General features: G+C 41.7%; 1 protein-coding gene across 1 annotated transcript in view; it reads left to right on the forward strand.

Annotated features, from left to right (window-relative positions):
* Positions 1-1,756: 1,756 nt before the first annotated feature.
* The window catches only part of fbn1 (fibrillin 1), a 67,426-nt gene continuing 48,532 nt past the window's right edge, over positions 1,757-20,650 (forward strand). Inside the window, exons 1-9 of the mRNA XM_074666001.1 lie at positions 1,757-2,001; positions 2,219-2,505; positions 4,311-4,393; positions 5,996-6,094; positions 6,976-7,071; positions 8,716-8,811; positions 16,592-16,789; positions 17,728-17,853; positions 20,508-20,633. Of these exons, the coding sequence (XP_074522102.1) occupies positions 2,315-2,505; positions 4,311-4,393; positions 5,996-6,094; positions 6,976-7,071; positions 8,716-8,811; positions 16,592-16,789; positions 17,728-17,853; positions 20,508-20,633 (1,015 nt within the window). The 5' untranslated portion in view covers positions 1,757-2,001; positions 2,219-2,314. The remainder of the gene's footprint in view (positions 2,002-2,218; positions 2,506-4,310; positions 4,394-5,995; positions 6,095-6,975; positions 7,072-8,715; positions 8,812-16,591; positions 16,790-17,727; positions 17,854-20,507; positions 20,634-20,650) is intronic.

Raw genomic sequence — 20,650 nt, forward strand, 5'->3', positions numbered from 1 at the left:
TGGATAATGTTTCTGGTTTCCTCTTCATGTTGCACAGTTTAGACCCAAGCCTTCAATCTACTTTTTTGGCTGCAGCAACTATGAGCCCATGCAGTGGCTTCCACTACAGAGTCATGTCTGTTTTTGTTGCATTGTGGTGCTGCTTGAAGGCCCCAAAATCCCAGTGAAACACTGCCATTCAATGATCCCCATTCCCTTTAGGTAAAGGCTTCTAAAGATTCTCAAATTATGTCATTCGCCATTTTTTTCTCCAATTTAAAGCAGGGAACCATTGTTCTGAAATCACCTGAACTGAAATCAGTTTTAAAGGTCCCATATTCTGCTCCTTTTCTGCAGTTTAATATGGATCATTGATGTCTTCATGAAATGGTAGTAACATGTTTTGGTCCAAAAAGCCAATAAGTCAAGCACAGCAGCATTGTTTCCAGGCTCTCATAGCCCCTCTGTTCGGAATGGTCTGATTTAGTGGGCGTGACCCTCATATGTAAATGAGCCACCGCTGATACCGCCACGCTCTTCCACGTCACTGAGAGCGGCGCTACGAGCTCCCAGTGCAAAATGTTTAGAAAACAGCGAAGCTCGTTTACCGTAACATTACAGGCTAAAACAACAGGCTAACTGCAGCTAAAGTTAGCATCCTGAAGCTAACACAGAGACAGGGGGGACACTGAGGAAAAGCTCTTACATCTGCTCCACAGCACACAGCATTTAAAATACTCACATTTCCAGGGTCCAAGGTTTGTTGGTGGATGGTTGGTAATGCGCCTGGATTCAGGACCAGTCTATTCGCTAGCCCTCTGTTGTACTGTGAAAGTTGGAAAAGCAGTCGGCCTTGAAGTGACTAGCACACACATGCACAGTTTTACTAAGTGTAGCTGGAACATTTCCTTGATAAATGAACTCTAGCCACTTAGTCTTGTCTTCTTCTGAGATAGGAAGCTTGTGCATGGAACTATGTGGCTGTTTACAGACAAAAACAGAGCAGTGATGGCTCCTCAAATTCGGCATTCACCTCCCAGGGAGGGGAGTGGGCGGGGAGGGATTTCGGGGGTGTCTGCTCCGGTGGATCAATCAGGTCAGACTTGCTCCTGATTGGTCAAAAAAGGGACTCGCTGACGTCGGCATGTCCCCCAAATCCAAACAGCTTGTTTTAGGTCAGGATTTTACATTCAAAAGCACTACTTAGTACAGGTTTTGTCATTAAATATCACATCTTTGTGGGCTTGGGGGAAAGCCAAAGACCCACAAATTTCACTAAAAGACTTAATCAAGCAATTTTTGCATAATATGGGACCTTTAAATATTTGGTAGAGTATCTTTGTGCCATATTTAATAAAATAAAAGCTTTAAATAATTCATAAATATTTTACACAACATCCCAACTCTTATGGATCTAGGGTTGGGTGATCCTATACAAAGTGGTTTATGTCACATGCTACAGCAAAGGGTTAACAGGTGTATTGTTTGGACATATATGAATGGATCTTACAGATCTGTTTAAGAGTGGATAAAAAATATTATTTTGCATTCTTCTCTTCAGCTTCTTTAGGTGGACATTTAAATTATTGTAACAGTCAAAAGTCAAAGCTGCAGTCCAGAGCCTTACATATGCATTCTTGCACTCAAGCTTTTGTATCGCGAGAGCAGGAGAAGAAAAGAAAAAAAAAACAGTTTTGGTGAAAGTTGAGCAGAGCAGGGATGAGGAAAGAGCTGTGCAGAGAGGGAGAGGGAGACACACGCTGAGCATTGCGCTTCTCATCCTCTGGAATGCATCAGCTCCTCTAACTTATCTGTGCAAAGTCAACACACGACTGGATGCGCACAAGCAGACTCCAAAAGTTACCATGCGCATCTATTTTTAGCAACTCAGCAGAAGATTTGAGTAACTTTTCTTCTTCTTCTTCGCAGTTTGCTCCTAAGCGTTTATTCAGCAATACCTGCAAGGGAAAGTGAAGCAGTCCTCTGTTGGGTCTGAGGCGAATCTCCTGCTCGGGAGACAAGGTAGAGTTACCATTCACTCCAGCGCAGTTTTGCACGTTTTTCACTGCACGCTTCCTATCTGTAAGCCGACACAACTTCATGATAGGAGAAGTTAAAAGCCATCTACACGTGAGCGCGCAGGAGTGTTGCTTTTCTTTTGTGCGCGGCAGCATCTCCTGCAGTCTCCCCTGTGCTTTTTTCAATTTTTGTTCTCCTAAAATTTGTTTTTGTTTTGCAGCTTTGACTCCAGACTGCAGAGGTCGACAGGGCTGAGAAACCAGTTAAGGACACTTTTACTCCCCCAGGCACTGGACTTGTGCAGAAAGCGGATAATATGACGGACAGCAAGAGTTGGGGACGGCTGCTGCAGTTGGCCGTTGCTCTGGTGGCCTTGATGGCGCTCTGCGCAGAGTTTGGGGACTCTGTGGAGGTGGTGGAGACCGGGGACAACGAGCTGGTGACCAAGCAGACCGACTCCAGAGCCAGCAGGGCCAAGAGGAGGGGAGGGACGGACGTCCTCAGAGGGTAATGTGACCACGATAATCCTCATTAGTTCAATCTGGGAGCATTTTCCTTCCCTTTCTTTCCAAATGCACAGTTTTTAAGTTTTAAGAGGATCTTTATGTGTTTTTATGTGTCATTTTATTTGTGGCTCAAGGCAGGTGTTTGTCATTCCTGATAATATGAGCTGAAGGTCTGAAACAGTCGTGTGTTTTATTAATAATGCAGACTGAGAGCCATTAGTGACATTGTCTGTGATGGGAAGTTTGCAGCAAAAGTTTGGTAATTAAATATTGGCAAGACCATCACATTCCTGCTGACAGCAATAATAAATTACATCCAAACAAAGGAGGCCATTGGTCGTGTGTGGCTGTGGCAGAGAGGGAGAGAGAGTAAGGAGCAGTAAGGAGAGTAATTCCCTTTCTATCCAAAAACACCACACCCCATTTGTGGATAAATCACATCTGCAGCTGTACACAGTGGGTCACTGCTGGAGAGGTTGAATGTGTGCTTGTGTGTGTGTGTGTGTATGTGCATGTAAAAAAGAGTGAGAGAAAGAGAAAGACAGGGACAGAGAGGGAGAAAAGGAAAGGAAAGACAGAGTGTCTGTTTCTGGTGATGACAGCAAACAGCTGATGAGGGTCACACAGTAGACAGCTCAATGAGCGTCCTCTGCAGACGTTTTTATTTGACATGCTTAAAGTTAATTTATCAGAACATCTGGCTTCACGGGCAGGAAGTGCACACAGGCTGCACTCTGTGTCACGCTGGCTTACCACAATAAGAATGTTTCAGAAACCTGACAGGCTTCATTTTTCACCTCCTGGGTCTGGATGTGGAGTAACTCTGTGCAGTATATATTCTGACCCCAGGGCCAACACAGGCCCAGTGGGGGATTCAGCAGTCATGTAGGCCTGTCACAGACCTGTAGGGGGCAGGATGGCCTAGGGTTCACCTTTATGTCACATGAAATGATTTTTTACAGGTGCACCAGATTCCTGAGGCAACCTCAGGCTGTGAAACATTTTTCTTAAATGCTAATAGAGTGCAGTATCAAGACCCCATAAGGCTGTTTTTGTAAGTAAAAAAAGAAAAACTCATGCTGTAAAGGTTCTCCATTAGTACTGCAACTTCTTCACTCTCCTAAACTTAGTTGCACATTGATCTGAGCTCCTGATGATGACGTGTTATAGCCGACAGCCCCCTTGGTGAAATGACCCACTGGGAAAATGCCCAGTATGCCAGATTACTGGTCCTGCCCTGGTTCCCTCCTCCTAACTCTCAACAGAGGAACAGAGCACATGCTCTGCTATGAAGGCAGGGGGAGGGTGAATGTGACACAGCAGGTGACACAGTAATCAATTAGACTTGAATATCTTGTTTTTATAATGGTGGGAAGTCCAAATCATGTTGTAAAGTGAATTTGATAAGTCACCCAGGCTCAACCTGTGGTATTAAAAGGAAAAATCCTCATTGCAGATATGCTGATCACTTTTTCTATTCCTTCATATCACACAGTTTATTTAAATTACTAATTGATAGCAGTTTTAAAGTTGAATGTTATTGCTATAGAAGGCTGTGATTAAAGCTGTTTTGAGGTATGTCATATGTGACTCCTCATAACAACTATTTCTTGATTATTTCTCCCACTGACTATCAGAATTAGCTTACTGATGAGTGGTTTATTATCTTAGCTAAGAAACCAATGACAGGTGTGACAACAAAAGATATTGTGTGTCATGTACGTCATTATTTTTGCTGCAGAGGTAGTCTTTATGAACAGGTGTAAATCGGATCATTGACCCTCCGCTTCTATCTTTCTGTCACAGACCAAATGTTTGCGGCTCACGAAACAACGCCTACTGCTGCCCCGGCTGGAAGACACTGACTGGAGGGAACCAATGCATCGTTCGTGAGTACCAAATTTGTGTTTGCTAGATTTTTGTCTCTGTTGTAACAACACTACTTGTCAGTGCTTCTTAAACCTTTGGAAAGCCTGTTTATTTCACTTTAAATGGTGCCACATTCGTGAGAATCATGCATTTGTGGGACAAGAAGCAGAGCTATGTGGGTTGCGCCTATGTGAAATTTGGCAAATCTTCTCTTAACAGCTCAACAGCTCATTTTGCTGTTGCTATAGAGCCTTGTTTTGGGCTTTTCCCAGGTGCAATCAGATACCTGATTTGCACAACTTTATAACTCAGGCTCTTTATTTATGGATGCAGGTCTTAGAGAGTTTTACAAGCAGCATGCAAAGTGACATCATGAAATTCAAATTCAGTGAAATCTGATGTTTCACTGCATTTGTGTGGCTTTGACCCTGTTTCTTGAGCAAATCAAAAGCAGGAATAAATAAGGTTTACAGTTTAAAGAAGGCAAAAGAAGGAAACTATAATAACTTTTGAGGCCAGGTTAAGATTTATACGATATACAATCATTCAGATCAATAATTTGGTTAGTAGGTTAGTTTGGATAGCCTGAATCTAGTTGGATCCTGATCAGCTACAAAATTCCATGAATACTTCCAAGACCAGCGGTGTCTCCAACACAGATGTGCAAAGCATGTTTTAATTCAATCCATTACTTAATAAATATGACTCTTTTAAAGCATTTTACTCAGACACTAAGCAGAGATTGCCACTGAAAGTTCAAACAAGTCTCATCACCCATTAATTTTACACCAGAGAACAGCTAATGGTGGCAGTAATATGCCTCAAACAATTGGGATGGCGATTAACTCTGGTCCATTTACTCTGGTATTCTGGCAGGGGTTTCTTTTTTCTTTTTTTTTTTTTTCCTTTCATTGTATTTCCTCCTTACCTCTGCCTGCCTGCCTGCCTGCCTGCCTGCCTGCCTGCCTGCCTGCCTGCCTGCCTGTCTGTCTGCCTGTCTGTCTGTCTGTCTCTTTCTCTCTGCAGACAGGAAGGCATGAGAGGCTGCAGAGTTGTGTGTGATTGCAGTCTGGCCAGTCGGCTGGCCGGATGCCTGTTGGGGCTCTAATGACATTGTTTAGCAGTGGGGTTCGGGGAGTAGGGGTCAGTGGCTGGACTCTACCTGATGGGAGGTTGTGGAAGGGGAAAATGGTCTGTGGGAAAGAGGAAAACTGAGGAAAAACAGACCTAGCTGACTAAAAACACACTGGCATACACTCATGACGACAAATTTGAAGAAAAAAAGTTGCCCAGCAGAATAAAACCAAACCATGATGAGGGGATACAAAGGAAGATTCAACCACATTTGGACTGTGGTGTGTTTGACTTTTGAAATATTACAGATGAGAGTTTAGTATGAGGTTTAGAGCATAGCCAGGGTTGTACCAAATGAAATTTGAGCCCAAAATCCAAAATGTGCAGCTGCTGCGGAGAAGAGCAACAGATACATAGCATGAGTTTTCTCCCACACGCTATCAAGATTAATCCTGACGCCATAAAATAAGCAGTGCTGTTATTCCATCTTGCACCTGACAGTGGACTCCTTCTGTTGTCTGACCCAGTGTCATATTCCCTTTTTGCAGCAATCTGCCGGAGCTCATGTGGAGACGGATTCTGCTCCAGACCCAACATGTGCACCTGCCCAAACGGCCAGATCGCCTCATCCTGTGGATCCAAGTCAGGTCATTAAACAGCCCCTCCTCCTTCTTTTTTCAGCTTCTTTGAAGCTTGCTATTACTGACATGATGGGTTTTATTATACATTTTATAGTTTTATCAACTAGTTTGCTTAAACTGGGTGGGGATTAGCTGGTATGTAGCCAGCATATAAACAAGCTAATGGCATGATTTATGTGAGGAGTGTATGTCGAAACTAAGGGTTTTTGGAAAGCACCACCTCAACTACACCCTTGTCTCTGCATCTATTTATTAAAGAGCTGTAATCTTAAGAAAACACTTCAGCATGCAGAAACAATAATGACAAGCACTGACAGATGATAGATGGTCAAAAATATGCGATCGTCTCTTTTCTTTCCCTTTTTAAGGCGAAAGCCAGAGGCTCTAATTGGCTCAGATTTTTGACTTCAGACCACAATGTGCTGTTTGCAATTTTTTCTTAGGTTTTCTTTTCCTCGTCATGAATAATGAGCACTAACTAGTGGTACAAAATATGAAATGCATAGCCAAAATATCTCTTGAAACTGGCCCAAGCAGATGATATATGTTGCCATCACGTTTCTTCAAACAGTCAGTCACATGGGTTGTTGTGTGTTTGTGTGAGTTAGTTGGTTGTGTTCCTGTGTTTGTGTATGTGTGTGTACGTGTTCTGGAAGACATCCACAGTAAATATCACAGCGCTTCAACCCAGTGCGCTCATCTGTTTGCACACCATAAATTTCGAGGAAAATATATCAGAGCATGACTTTCGAAAAACATGGTTCGAGTGCAATTTGTTTATGTTGTAAATCTGATATGCTCTGCGTGTTTGTGTACCCTGAGTGTAACTCCGGCTTTGCTCTGCGTGGGCGTCTGTGTGATTCCTTGTTTGTATCCTCTTCCCACAGTTCAACACTGTAATATTAGGTGTATGAACGGGGGATCGTGTGCTGAAGACCACTGCCTGTGTCAGAAAGGCTACATCGGAAACCACTGTGGACAACGTAAGCATCTCCCCAAATACACCACATGACGAGTGTCACACACTTGAACATTAACTGAACATTATATTTTAACATGGTTTTAGACTGAAAGACCACGAGTTACATAGGTTTACTTTAAACCACATGTTTGGTAGGCCTGTTGCTAGTTAAAGCACTTGGCTCTTAGCTCTGCTGTACCTTTAAGAAAAGAGCTGCTAGCATGGCCTGACTTTGGCCTGAACAGATCTTCAGGAAATTTTCAGGAAATGTTCAAAATGGGATAAGGAAGAAGTGATTAAATTTTGGAAGTGATCTGGATCACCATCTGGATCCAGGATTTTTTTAAAGGATTCTTTATCAATGTGAGAAAGGCCCGTTTTCACCATATGTGTATATAACTCCATGATAAATGGTTGGGTGCTTTGCAAAACAATACAAGACAAGGTCACAGCAATTTCTGACAGATGTAAAAGTACGATCCAGATCCTGGCAATATTTTGGATTCTAAGATCTGGAATATGAAATATGCACTGGGTCATCATAATTTTCAACACTGTCAGGTATTTAATTATTTTACAAACCTGCAACTAACACCAAATTGTAGCATACAGTCTGCCTGAAAGGTAGTAGAACATTAAAGTAGGACTCAAGTGTTGTGTGACAATCACAATATGCTTGGCGGAGGCCTTCACTCTCTGAGTGCTTTTCTAGTTGTTTTGGTCATCCCTCCTTTAATTCTTTTGTTCTTTTACGTATTTTTATGCATTTTCACCTTCATTAGTAGGTCAACTGTTATGAGACAGGAAGTGTGGGGTGTACAGTGTGGGAGATCGTGGCTAGAAGTTTGGACCAGTGACAGCTGCAACAAAGACTACAGCCTCCGTACATTGGGAGCGTGCTTTAACCACAAAGCTAAACTGGCGTCACTCCCTCCTTTAATTTAGAACAACCCAACAAGTTACTTTCTAACAGTTAATTATGGCGACATCTGAAAAAGACGTTTGACAGGGAAAGCACTGAAAATCACCGAACAGGCCCAGTGGAGACAACTTGTGTCCATTTCTACTGTTGTGACATCACTGTGAATGAAAATTTTCCATTTAATGTGATTTCTTGTGGGCAAGCAGAAAAGTATTGACAGTGTTAGCATAATGAAAATGTTAAATTGACTTACTTGAGCCTCTTCATGTCAGGATCTTGTCTCACCCTGTCAGCATTTTGTTTTGCATAACCACCCACTCATTATACAATCATCCCTTACTCACCATCTTTCAGGGACAAACTTTCTCTTTCATTTTGTCCATGCAAACCTTTGGAAGTTGTGTGTTTCTGGGTAACGAAAGCTCAATTCCAGCATTTTGGACATGTTCACCTTTGCTCTGTCCAAGAAAGTGGTTCACATAGTGCACCCAAACTGTTCGCTTGACTGTGGCTGGTCTGAATGACGGTTGCTTGTTTTTTGCAACTCCTTTTTATAAATACGTCCCCAAGTTCCCAGATCTCTACCCTGGGTTTAGTGACTACAATGTTTTTATAGCCAATATAAATGATGACCAAAATGACAAACACGAAACCAGAAATACTCTCTGCAGGCCAGTTTTCCTCACAGCAGTGCCCTCATGTTGCAGTTTGTCATTGTTTGTTTTTGTCTCTTTTCTTCCGCAGCGGTTTGTGAAAATGGCTGCTTAAATGGCGGACGGTGTGTGGCTCCCAACCGATGCGTGTGTACCTACGGCTTCACTGGGGCTCAGTGTGAGAGAGGTAATGTGCACCATACTGCATTACATAGCATTTCTCTCACTCATCTTACATCACGCTGTCTCTGTGCTCCACATTCTCTGCCAGTGAAGTGGTTTTCAAAGCCACATGTGCATTCTTGTGAACGTGACTTGATGTTGTATAGCGGTTTGCTTTTTGTGACTGAAGACGACTCGTGCTTAGTCATGCCGACAGCTCTAGGAATGTGGTTTGTTGTGGAACATTTGCATGTCAAGCTCAGGCTCAGAAGTGACCATTGTTTTCCACATCTGCTCTCTAACAACGCTCTGGGAAAAGTAATGTCTGTGTCTGTGACTGATCGCTGTTTGTTAACCGAAGACCTCCCAACCTCCTGTGGTTGCACTCTGGCACATGTGAGCGAAAGGCTCCAAAGTATACAAACACACGCAAACCAAGGGCGGCCTGCTCTGTGTTTGTGAGTCATACGTGCATGTTTGAAGGTGTGTGTGTGTTTTCTGTATAAGTGCTGGGGTCAGGGATAGTAATGACCTGTAAAGGCCAAAGAAGTAACCCTGTAGAGCTAATATTTAGATTAGAAGCAGAGCTCCTAATTAGCAGTGTCCCTTTTAACAAGGCCAAGATTCAAGGCCTGTTGGTGAGTTCTGGATTTGGGTTTACATTACTGTTTTCTTCAACACAACAGCTAATAAGACGCTGTGTGGTGTTGTGATGGGTAATTGCCGGGTCTTATCTGCTGAAGCACACTTCTACATGTAATTACTTTGCTCTTCCTTGGACGCTTGGCCAAAAGGTTTGAAAGGAATGAAATAGCTTTGAGTTGTTATCTCTAACTAGGAAATGATTTACGGTCAAAGGATACACCACATCTGGTTTGGACATGATGCTGAGGTGACAAGCATGTAAACTGGCCACTCTCTGTCTGCTACTTTATGAAAGCTACTTTTTTTCCTCCTGCTTTAGTGGAGCTGCCTTTCTGTTGGTGAAACAGGGATGCTTTATGTTGTTTGTGTCTGTTTATGTGTCTGGGAACATCTCCCTGGAGACCTGCGTCTTACATTTGGGTTGAAGGGACCTGAGATATCTGTTTCATTGTGTGTTATAATGTCTGTCATCGTTCCCCGAAATAATTTATCAACTCACAAGTCATCCATGTAAAGACAGGTCTGGAACTGCACCGATAATTACAAACGTTATTTGTAGGGGTGGGAGAAAAAAATCAAAAATCGATATATAGGAATTTTGTTTGACAATACCAAAATCGTGATTCTTTTTGAATTTAGATTCTTCATTTCAGTCTTTGTTTATAAACTGGATTGAAAAAAAATGTTACTACTTTTCTCCAGCAGAGGGTAAAATGTTTTTCTCCGACTCGCGTGATGTGCGTTTTAAGGGGAAATATGGCTCCTAATTAGTCTGCAGACATTATCATCATCATCATATCATCCTCATTTAACTTTTGCACATGGCCTCGTGCAAGTTCTCCAACTCCTACCCTTGAGGGCCAAGAGGCTGCAGATTTTCTTTCCAACCAAAAACTCCACCAGCTGATTTCACTGATTACATCACCTTCAAGCAGAGAACAGGGACTAATCAGTGAAATCCGCTGGTGGAGTTTTTGGTTGGAAAGAAAACCTACAGCCTCTCGGCTCTCCAGGGTAGGAGTTGGAGATCCCTGGTCCAGTGTAAAAAGTAGAGATAGACCGATATGGATTTTTCTGGGCTGATACCAATACCGATTATTTCTAGTCAAGGAGGTCGATAACAGATATTTGAAGCCGATATTAATTTGCAGTCAAAGTGCAAATATTGGTGTCAAAATTTTTAACAATGCAACTCAAACAGTTAACTTCATTCAAATACCTTTAAGCACAAGTTTATTAAACAGCTTCCAGGCGTAGCGGCATGTTTTATAAAGTTAAATGAAAACTTAAAAAATTAAATGGCTAAAGTTTTTGTCTACAGTTAGTAAAATTTTCCAAAATTTCAATGTAACTGCAACAACTGTAATAAATGAACTAGTGAATGGCTGTTACCCAAGCCATGGCTCTGCTTGTAACCAATCAGATGGTACTGTGGGTGGGACAGTGCTGGGGACTGAGTAGTGAATGCAGACAGCGGTGCAGCTGCATCAGAGCAGCAACAATGCAGTTTTAAATTTGTTTCTCATAGGCCGATAATCAGTCTATCCCTAGTAAAAAGCAAACTAACAATCGCAAAAATTGTAAATATTGGAAAAATCGCAATTTAAATCGAATCGGCACCCCAAAAATCGTAACAGAATTGGATTGCGAGAATAGCCCTAGTGATTTGATTGGTTCCTGTTTTTGCATCTCTGATTAGAGGTAAGGCAAAAAAAATACACATACCTTATCCCAGCAGTTCACACGTAGCTATTGTATTGCAAACACTGGATCAGGACAGTGAGTTTGTGCAACTTAGTGTGTTAAAGCAAGCTGAAAATGGACTGTTTACAAAGTAGGGTGGGGTGACTACAATCATAGACTTGTAATCGTGGCACAAAAATATGAAATGCTAATTTGGTGGAAGGCAGTCAAGAATAATCAGATGAAGAGAGGGTCTCATACACATTTTAAATTGAGCTTAAAGTTAGCTGCTTCTGTCATGCGCTGTGTGTTCCTGGCTTTCTTGAGCTACTATATAAAGTACATTATGAATCCATAAATGTTTTTAGGCAGGATTTGATTTGGGTTTTCATTGGTCATGATTTGAGTTTGATTTTATGAACATGTGTACAGATTTAATAATGCTGCAGTCAATCCAGCCCCTCTTCTTGCCCTCCAAACACAGTTGCTGCTGCTTGTTTCGAGTATTATTCAATAAATTGTGAAATAATTTATCAACCTTGACCACTTTCTGTTCCTTTTCACCAGACACATACGAATCGATCAACAATAAAGAGGTGTAGGTATTTTAACCTCACCATATGTACCCGTTCTTCATCCTGTGTTTGATTCCTCCCAGTGAGGTAGAGAAAGTAGGCCAAGGGATACAGTGGCGTTTTGGGTTAAGTTACTTTCACTGGAATTTCCTTGGCCTGGATCCATCACATCTCATGGGAAATCCTTTGTGCTTTCACACAAACATGCAAATTAAGTACATGTGTACACACACTCATGTGCACATGCACAACCCTGCACTGTTTTAATGCAATTTACAGAACCGTGCCCCGTTATGGCTTGGTCTTATCACATTAGCAGAAACACGAGGTATTCCACAAACACATGATTGCACCAGGGGGGAGACTTAGCTGCACTCAGGAGGTTCTCTTGGATGTAGAAATAGCCCTGTGCTATCAAGGCTCAACATGAACTCATCACCACCGCAGAGCTGTATGCAGCCAAAATGACTTAAGATCTGCTGACCAGTGTCCCACAACCAGACACAGCTGACTGCAGTGAAAATACAGCCTGGTACATCAACGTGTCCTTTGTTGGTAACAAATGTGATTTAGGCTGGAATGTGAAATCGGTGAGATCCAGGAAGGCTGTTGCTGATTGCACTTAGACCTCGGTTTTTGCTCCGGCTGCAGAGTCGTTTAGCTGCGGAGCAATAAAGTCGAGCTTTCAGTGTGACGCCATTGCACTTGGGATAATGGTGAAAGTCTGGCCTGAAATGAGGCTACACGTGAGTTCCTCAGTCAATAAGTCAGCAGCCAGAGCACAACAGGGAAGTCGGTCAGTCAGGTGAGGAGATCTCTTGTCTCTTTATGCGTCACTGACTTTCCCCTATCTGGCTCTGTTCTTGCCCAATGCAAACCTCAGTAGACAGATAGCTCAATATGTGTGTCAGTGTGTGTTTGAGAGCATGTTCAACTCATTAGTCCAGGGAGAATGGAGAAATCTGCAGACAGGCCAATAGAGAAGGCCGCACCCAGATATAAGACCCCATTACACATGCACAGACACACACACATGCATACATGGATGCATGCGAACACATATTACGCTTATGTTGTGGTATGTGGGGATTCTGTGAGCAACATCTGCAAGAGTTAGTTTGAGGAAGGGTGGATATGGGAAAGGTGGATGGATTTTTTTTGCATGTGTACAAACCTTTTGGAGTAAATCCAAGATACTCTGTTGACCCACTTCCCAACAGGCTTCCCTCCCATCCACATTAAAACTGTTAGCGTGCATGAAATCATTTCTGTTGTGCTCTTGAGGTAACTACACCTTCACAAACACATAAAATCACTTGCTAACAAAGGTCAAAACTAATGATACTCATCAAAATTAATACATGTATTCACTGAAAAATCAACAACAATAGGAAAACATGTTTACGAAAGTAGAGCAGTGGATAAGAAAAAAACAAGGAAAACATTTTTATGTTTTTCTCCTGTTTTGAGATCATCTTTGGCCAGACTGCATATAAGGGGTTGGGGCTTTGGCCGAGGTTCTGTGTGTGTGTGTGAGCTTAAGTGTGTTTGTGTGTGAACACGTGCGATTGCTCCCAGATGTACAGGACATGGGTGGATCCCCCAGCTGTATGCTGTTCACTGTGAGACATTGAGATGACAGATGAAATGACACCACTTTCACTCAGCAGCTGTCTGCCGCTCCCTGTTTACCTCAGCTGACTGTTTGAGTGCTGGGCTTGAATTTACTTCACATCATGTTTGGATCTTTGTTTTTATGATGCCTTCTTCTCTCAAGCAACAGCTGCAATAAGCAATTTATATGACAAATGGACTATGTGTGACATCAGTGCAATCACAACACGCAATCCTTAATATGACATGAAGAGAGTATAAACTGTTCACTCAGTCTTCACATCAGTGTCACATCAAAAACTATCTATGTCTCTGTAACTAATTTTCCTATAAACAGTACCTGTGTCACTGTAAGCAGAGCAGATGTAGTCTCTCAGTTGAGATATCCGGTCTCAAAGCTGAGTTACACTGTCAATAACAACACCAAAAATAATCATCAACAAGTAAAAGTCATGCATTCAGATATTTAAAGCGAGAGACTTTAAATACCAGTAGTTATAGTCTTGCATATTTAACCCCGCCAAGGAGTTTATGTTTTTGGGACAGTTTGTCTGTTTTTCCGTGGACAACATAACTCAAAAAGTAACAAACAGATGTTGATGAAATTTTCAAGAAATGTTCAAAATGGGACAAAGAAGAAGTAATACAATTTTGGAGGTGATACAGATCACCGTCTGGATCCAGGATTTTTTCTAAGGATTCTTGATCATTGTAAGATATTGACATTTTCACCACACGTGTATATAGCTACACAATAAATGGTCGGCAATGTTCTGGATACTCAGACCCGGAATATGAAATTTGTACTGGGTCATCATAATTTTCAGCACTGCCAGGCAACAAATTATCACACAAACCTGCAACTAACACCAAATACTAGCAGACAGTCTGCTGAAAGGAAGTATAACATTAAAGTAGGACTAAAGTGTTGCATGACAATCACAATATGCTTGGTGGAGCTCTGTGCTCTCTGAGTGCTTTTCTAGTTCCTTATATATTGCCAGCTAGATGTCTGCCTGTTTCCTGCTGATGTGAAGCATTAATTGAAATATGTCCCCTCAAAAGCCTTCAATTTACTGAGTTCGAATGTGGTAACCGTTAACCGTTAAGGCGGAGATAGGTCTTTGAAAATGCAACTAAAAACGTATGGTTTAAAAATGTTTTTACACTAACTCCTGTGTGAGTAATTGATTGATATTAATACCATTCTAAAATATCAACACAAGCTTAGAGATTTTATGTTAAACATTATTATAGCTACGCTATCTCTGGAAATATTGAGAGAGTAGGGAAAAGTGGTATCTATGTATGTAAAGAAGTTTGGCTTAGTTTGTGGAATTTGGTGTACTGCTAGTTAAGTCTTTGATATTAACCCTGAACAAGAGGAACAGTTTTCCCAGCTCTACCTGAAAACTGTGAAACCACACCAATGCATATTCATTATTTGCATTAACAAAGCCTGCCCCCATTACTGTGTCTCAAATCAGGTACTTCCATTAGTATTTACATGAAGTACACTTAGAAAAACATGTACTTAGAAGCACAGTGCACCATTTTTCCAGAGTAGTGTTGTCTCAGATCAAACCCTGCCACTTCACACTTTCCGGAAACAACAATTGCATTTTACAGCCGTTCACAGCTGTACCTCTGTTATTCATTAAATGCAACCATCATTTATCGTTTGATCTGTTTCCACCTCTTCCTCTACGGAGCCAAGATGGCGAGGGTAAGATAGTCCAATGTTCCACACTCGAATGTTTTGAGTGGACGAGCTGAGAAATCAAAGTGCACTATGTTTTTTCATACTGTTGGTGTGAACATCACTTGTAGACTCAAAATAGTAAGTGTAAGGACAGAAGTACGTGATTTAAGACACACTTTCTAGTCTGACTTAACTCGGCTAGCTACAACTTATTTTCTGTCAGCTCTTAAATGAATTAGTGGTGAATAGGTTAAAGTATTCTGTTTGAAATGAAGCTGAGAAAACGGCTCAGTCACCATCCACTGCTGGTTGAAGGGGAAGTAGACTAATATCATGAAGTATGAGGTCTCTTGTGGAGCATGAACAGGAGGGAGTGTGAAAAAGAAGTAGAGATGACCCAGTTCTGTTCACACAGCGCTGGTGCCAGAAGCAGGGAGACCGTGGAGGCTGTGGTGCACGTGACAGGTCTGGGCTGGGCCCCGGTCCACACGGGAAACGCACAATGTCTCGTTTGTTTTAAAAAACTGCGCTGTTGGAACTGGTCTCCTTCTTTCCTCTCCCTGTCTGTTGTCTGCAGTGAAATGTGGAAATGATTTTTGCCTTTGGATCTGGGCCAGATTCTTTTGGGAGGGATGAGTTTCTCCCTATTTCTCTTTTCCTATATCTGTTTCACCATCTACAGGCCCTTCAGCTGATAAGATTCTGTGATTTTGTTAAATCTGTGGGGAGTTATCAAGTGAGGAGTGGTGTTTGGAGAAAGGATAGAGTAAGGAGATAGATGCATGCGAGCAAGCAAGCCGTGGGATCAAGGGAACAAGGATTTCACCAGCTGGAAGGGAAGGATCCATATGGAGGGACTCTCTTTACATTATTTCACCTACTTTCAGTGAAAGTTATTCAGCATAGATTCCATACTGTTACGGTCAGGGCTGACATAGTGGAAATCCCCCACTGTGCTCCATAGACACACCCTGTCAGGGGAACGAAAAACGATAAGAGGCAGCACGCCACATGGTAAATATGTCAACGTGTGCCTTTATTGTGTTGAACACAATACAGGTAATTAAATGTGATGTTATAATCCATGAACCAGACTGATTTCTCATTACTAATGTGTCCAAGCTCGTGTGTCTTCATCTCTACAGCCGCCCACCTGACGTTAAAAGGTTTCCCAGAACTGCTCTTCCTTCTACACACACGCTCACACACACAACCATGCACACACACATAAACAAACACATGCTCATTCATTGTCTGTTCCTGATAAAAGCATCAGTAACAGTCATTGCTTTCATCACTTTACTGTGAATGAGTTGTACCTGTCATGAAAAGCTGCACTCACTTTGAGCTTTAAACCGAAGACAGCTCTTCACTCAGAACCAACTTTAAGCTTTTCAGCATTGGCTTCTTTTGTGAACAGTTTAGGTTGACACATTAAAAGTATTAACATTTTTTCAAATCTCTCCTCTCCGTGTCCTGTGTTTTCAATTTTCTACCAAACCTTGTTATTTTTCTTTGTATCGCACTCAAACAAAAGAGACGGAGTGAAGTTTTTCCAGAAAATGAGCCTTTCTTTGCCTCTGCAGATTACCGCACTGGGCCGTGCTTCGCCTCCGTGAATAACCAGATGTGTCAAGGCCAGCTCACAGGCATTGTGTGCACAAAGACTTTGTGCTGTGCCACAGTGGGACGGGCGTGGGGTCACCCATGTGAGATGTGCCCCGCTCAGCCTCACCCCTGTCGAAGAGGGTTCATACCAAACCACCGCACCGGGGCGTGCCAAGGTAAAGTCTGCTCCTCAGCGTCTCTGTCTCTGTCTCTCTGTTTTTGTCCCTTTTTTCTTTGTCACTCTCCCTCCCTCCTGTTGAAAGTATAGCACTTCAAGCTGTTTCTTTCCTCTTTCTGTTTAACTCCTTCTCCCGCCATGTCTGCCTTGAATCCTCTCCTGTCATCCCCTCATCTCTAGCCATCATCTTCTCTCCAGAGGATTAGTTCTAATTGGGTTAAATTGGGGTGGGTGGCAGTGCCTCCTACATGTGTATGGAATGCCCACAGATGCCTGCTGTGGCGGGACTGTCAGAGTCAGTAACACGGGTCAGTGGCGGTGCCACGTGGGAGAGCTCATTTCTGGTAAGACGACTTTCGGCCTGCTTGCTCCAGATTCGACAACATCAGAACCTCTGCAGGGGAGGCGGCCTGAGCCAGGAGGAACATGCAGTACTCTGGGACTCCTTTAGGTCACAGCCTCTCAGAGGTTTTCAGCTTGTAATACATACCTTTCAATCTGTAAGAAATGAATGTAACACATTTAAATAAACTCTCCAAGTCACAGACTCCAACTCTATCAACCAGTATGGCTGAAGAAGAACTTTCCTTTCTCTGTTTCCCTTTTCTGTCTCCTCTTTGGTCAGCTTGGCTTTTATTTCTCTTCCTCCTGCAGGAGACATTCCTCTCCTTCATTTGCTTCTCCCCTGTCACTCTATTTATTGCAGGAAAAAAAAGAGCCAGACTGTTAAAACAGATTTTAATTCATGAACACACAGGCTTGTGCAGATTTGTGTTTGTCTGTTTGTGTGTGTGTGACTGCTTTCTTCGCCACGTTCTGAGTTTCCTCTCCCTGTCTCTGACGTGTCATTTCTCTTCTTTTGTACATTAAAGGAATGCACACGTGTGTTTATGTGCTGAAGTGTGTGCTCAAACATTGTTTTTTCTGTGTGTTTAGATGTGGATGAGTGCCAGGCCATCCCTGGTATCTGTCAAGGAGGAAACTGTATCAACACAGTGGGATCCTTTGAATGTAAATGCCCTGCTGGGCACAAGTTCCACGAGATCACACAAAAATGTGAAGGTAAGAATCAAGCCAGCAGCCATCAGGCTTCAACTGTGAAACGTCTGAAGTTCAGTGTTTCTTTAAATGATAGAGTAGGCTGAAAAGCTTATTTTCAAAGTTCCTAATTAACAATGTGAAAGTACATTTACAGTCACATCCGTCTAGTTGTGGTTAACTTCACCTAAGTTGCGGCTTTTTGATTATTACTTTGCGCAGAGGGACCACACATAAGCCACTTTGCCCTTCCCTTGAAATGCATTAATTAAAGCTGAGCAGAGATCTGCTTTTCTCAGTAATCTGGTGTAACACTTAGCTGTGATGCTTGAAAGAAACGTTTCATCCTATACCGTATACGTGAAAGAGAAAGACTGTAACTTCTCAGAGGAAATAACACACTTTCTCCTTTCAGATTGAAATGTATGAGCAGGGAGAAACACTAATCCATGGTACAATGACACAAAGTTACAATCCTAGTATCTGCTAACATTAACCTTAATGTCAACAATATTCAAATAATGTAAGAGATACTTTTATTAATCATCCACGGTGGCCAAGGGTGTCAGACGATTTGCAAAAGCCACAAGAAGAATCCAAAAGCAAAGAACAGGAATGCAAAAGCCACAGCATGAATTAGGGATGGGTACCTTTCACATTTGAAACGATACGGTACCGATGCCCAGTACCTGGCAATCAGTACCGGTACTCAACGGTACCAGTTTTCAATACTTGTTTATGTTTATGTGGTAAAAATATATCAATTTATTTCATAAGAAAAGCTAAAATCTTTTAACATTTAATATATTGATTCTTCAATATATAACCTTTTAATGCCATGTTCATGTCCAGTATGGAAAATCTCCTTCTCTTTCTGTGTCTGTCACCAGGTTGTTACAGCAGCTCTGAAATAATCAAATGCAACTTGTTTATGCTTTAAAATGCATTGTTTATTTAAAGTTCATGTGATCTAAAGAAATTATTTTTCTGTATTTCAATACTGAATGTCTTGAGTTTGAAAAAATAATGCATTTCTTATTTATGGTAAAATCAAATGTTTTTTGTCTTGTTTTATGAGTGTTTCTTAAACAAATAAGACCGTCACAATAAGAGTAACATATAAATTCCAGTACAGGATACACTTAGCTTTCTTTACAGTGAACAAAACAAACTTGTGATTATCGGTATCGGTATCGGTATTGGCCAAAAGGGGTTTTGATTTATCGGCAAAAATCCAATATCGTGCATCCCTAGTACCAACTGAACTCAGTCAAAAGTACCAGGTATTGATTCAGGTAAAATCGAAAGTTACCATGTTTAGGTACCTAAATGCATCCTTGTGACTGTGTTTACATGAAAAAAGTTTAGATTTTATTGCTAAACATATTTATATTTTTTACCGCATTAACACAAAAAGTACCGAAAATCGGTTCCGTTGAGTACCGGTACCGATTGTCGGGTACCAGGCATCAGTACCCAATCGTTTCAAATGTGAAAGGTACCCATCCCTAGCACCTTGTGATATCCTTCATAATACTTATATTTCTTTATTTACATTAGCATTAGAGCTATATTTATCATAGCTTAGGTTACAAAAGAAAACAATCATTAATTTCCCTTCACAACTTTTCTGTGTCCGTTAGGCTGTGGCTGTACTTCTGTTGTGTTGTGGTGTTTGTATTTGCGCTGTAGTGTTTGCAAGTCTGCTAACACCTATCGGCCACTGTGATCATCCAAAGAGGGAACGTCTCTTCTGTCAGCAACTCACATCAGTGGACAGAGGAATAGACAATAATACACGACTGAGGAATTCTACTAGCTACTGTTCCTCACCAGTTTTACCTTTTGTAGCCAGATGAGAAGTTGTAGAAGTTTAGTCTTACTCAAAGAAGCTGCTGCTCTGTGGTCATTGAATTACCTTGGTTTATAACAGCTTCTTAGCTAGCTTAATCAACAGACACTACAAGACAGCCAGAAAAGTATTTCACTCTGCAATTTGCAAATACATTTCTCCTTTGCTCGAGGGTCTTAATTATCAGCTTCTGACTGGCTCAGGGAATTTTTAGATCATAATCTTTCTCACTTTATGTATGCAACCACTCAAAGACTCAATCATTTTTTAGCGTTTCTGGCCGACGTATCTCAAATAAATTCCTTTTCACTGCAACACAACCACATATAAAGACCAACCGTTGTTCTGTGAAAAATATCAGCTCATTAAGACATGAAAATGACAGTTTCCAGACCGAGTCAGAACTCAGACTGAACAGGGTTTTGAGGCACACGTTTTGCAGAGTAAAAAAATGTGCTATTTTATGCCCAGAAATAATTGCAGGAAAACTTCTGGACTGTGTAAAAGACTTTTTAAACGGGTATGGGTTACACTGAATTTCTGAACAGACTTTGTGCATGATGAATTTCACTTAACCGTGCTAACAGAAGAGAAGCAGCGGAGGCCCCTTGATTCAATATCCTGTGACAATGCCTTTTTTTTCCATTGTCACTGCCAACATGTGCTTCGCTTCTCTCGGAAACTCACGGTTGGGGTTGTGTTTTCAGTCTAACTGTCCTTCTATCAACACATATGATTAATTTGCAGTTTAAAGCAGAAAAGGAAAAACAAAGTATTTAGTTTTTTTTTCTTTTTTTTTTACATTTTCTCCTCTCTTCTTCTGTAGATCTGGATGAGTGTGCAAACATTCCTGGTCTCTGTGGCGTAGGTGAATGCTCTAACACTGTTGGCAGCTACTTCTGCAAGTGTCCTCAGGGATATTACACCTCCGTCGATGGATCCAGGTGCATAGGTGAGTGCTCATACATG

Source organism: Halichoeres trimaculatus, unplaced genomic scaffold (assembly GCF_033239565.1).
Source record: "Halichoeres trimaculatus isolate MK-OKI-2021-1 unplaced genomic scaffold, fHalTri1.1 fHalTri1_scaffold_3, whole genome shotgun sequence".
NCBI classification, from domain to species: Eukaryota; Metazoa; Chordata; class Actinopteri; order Labriformes; family Labridae; genus Halichoeres; species Halichoeres trimaculatus.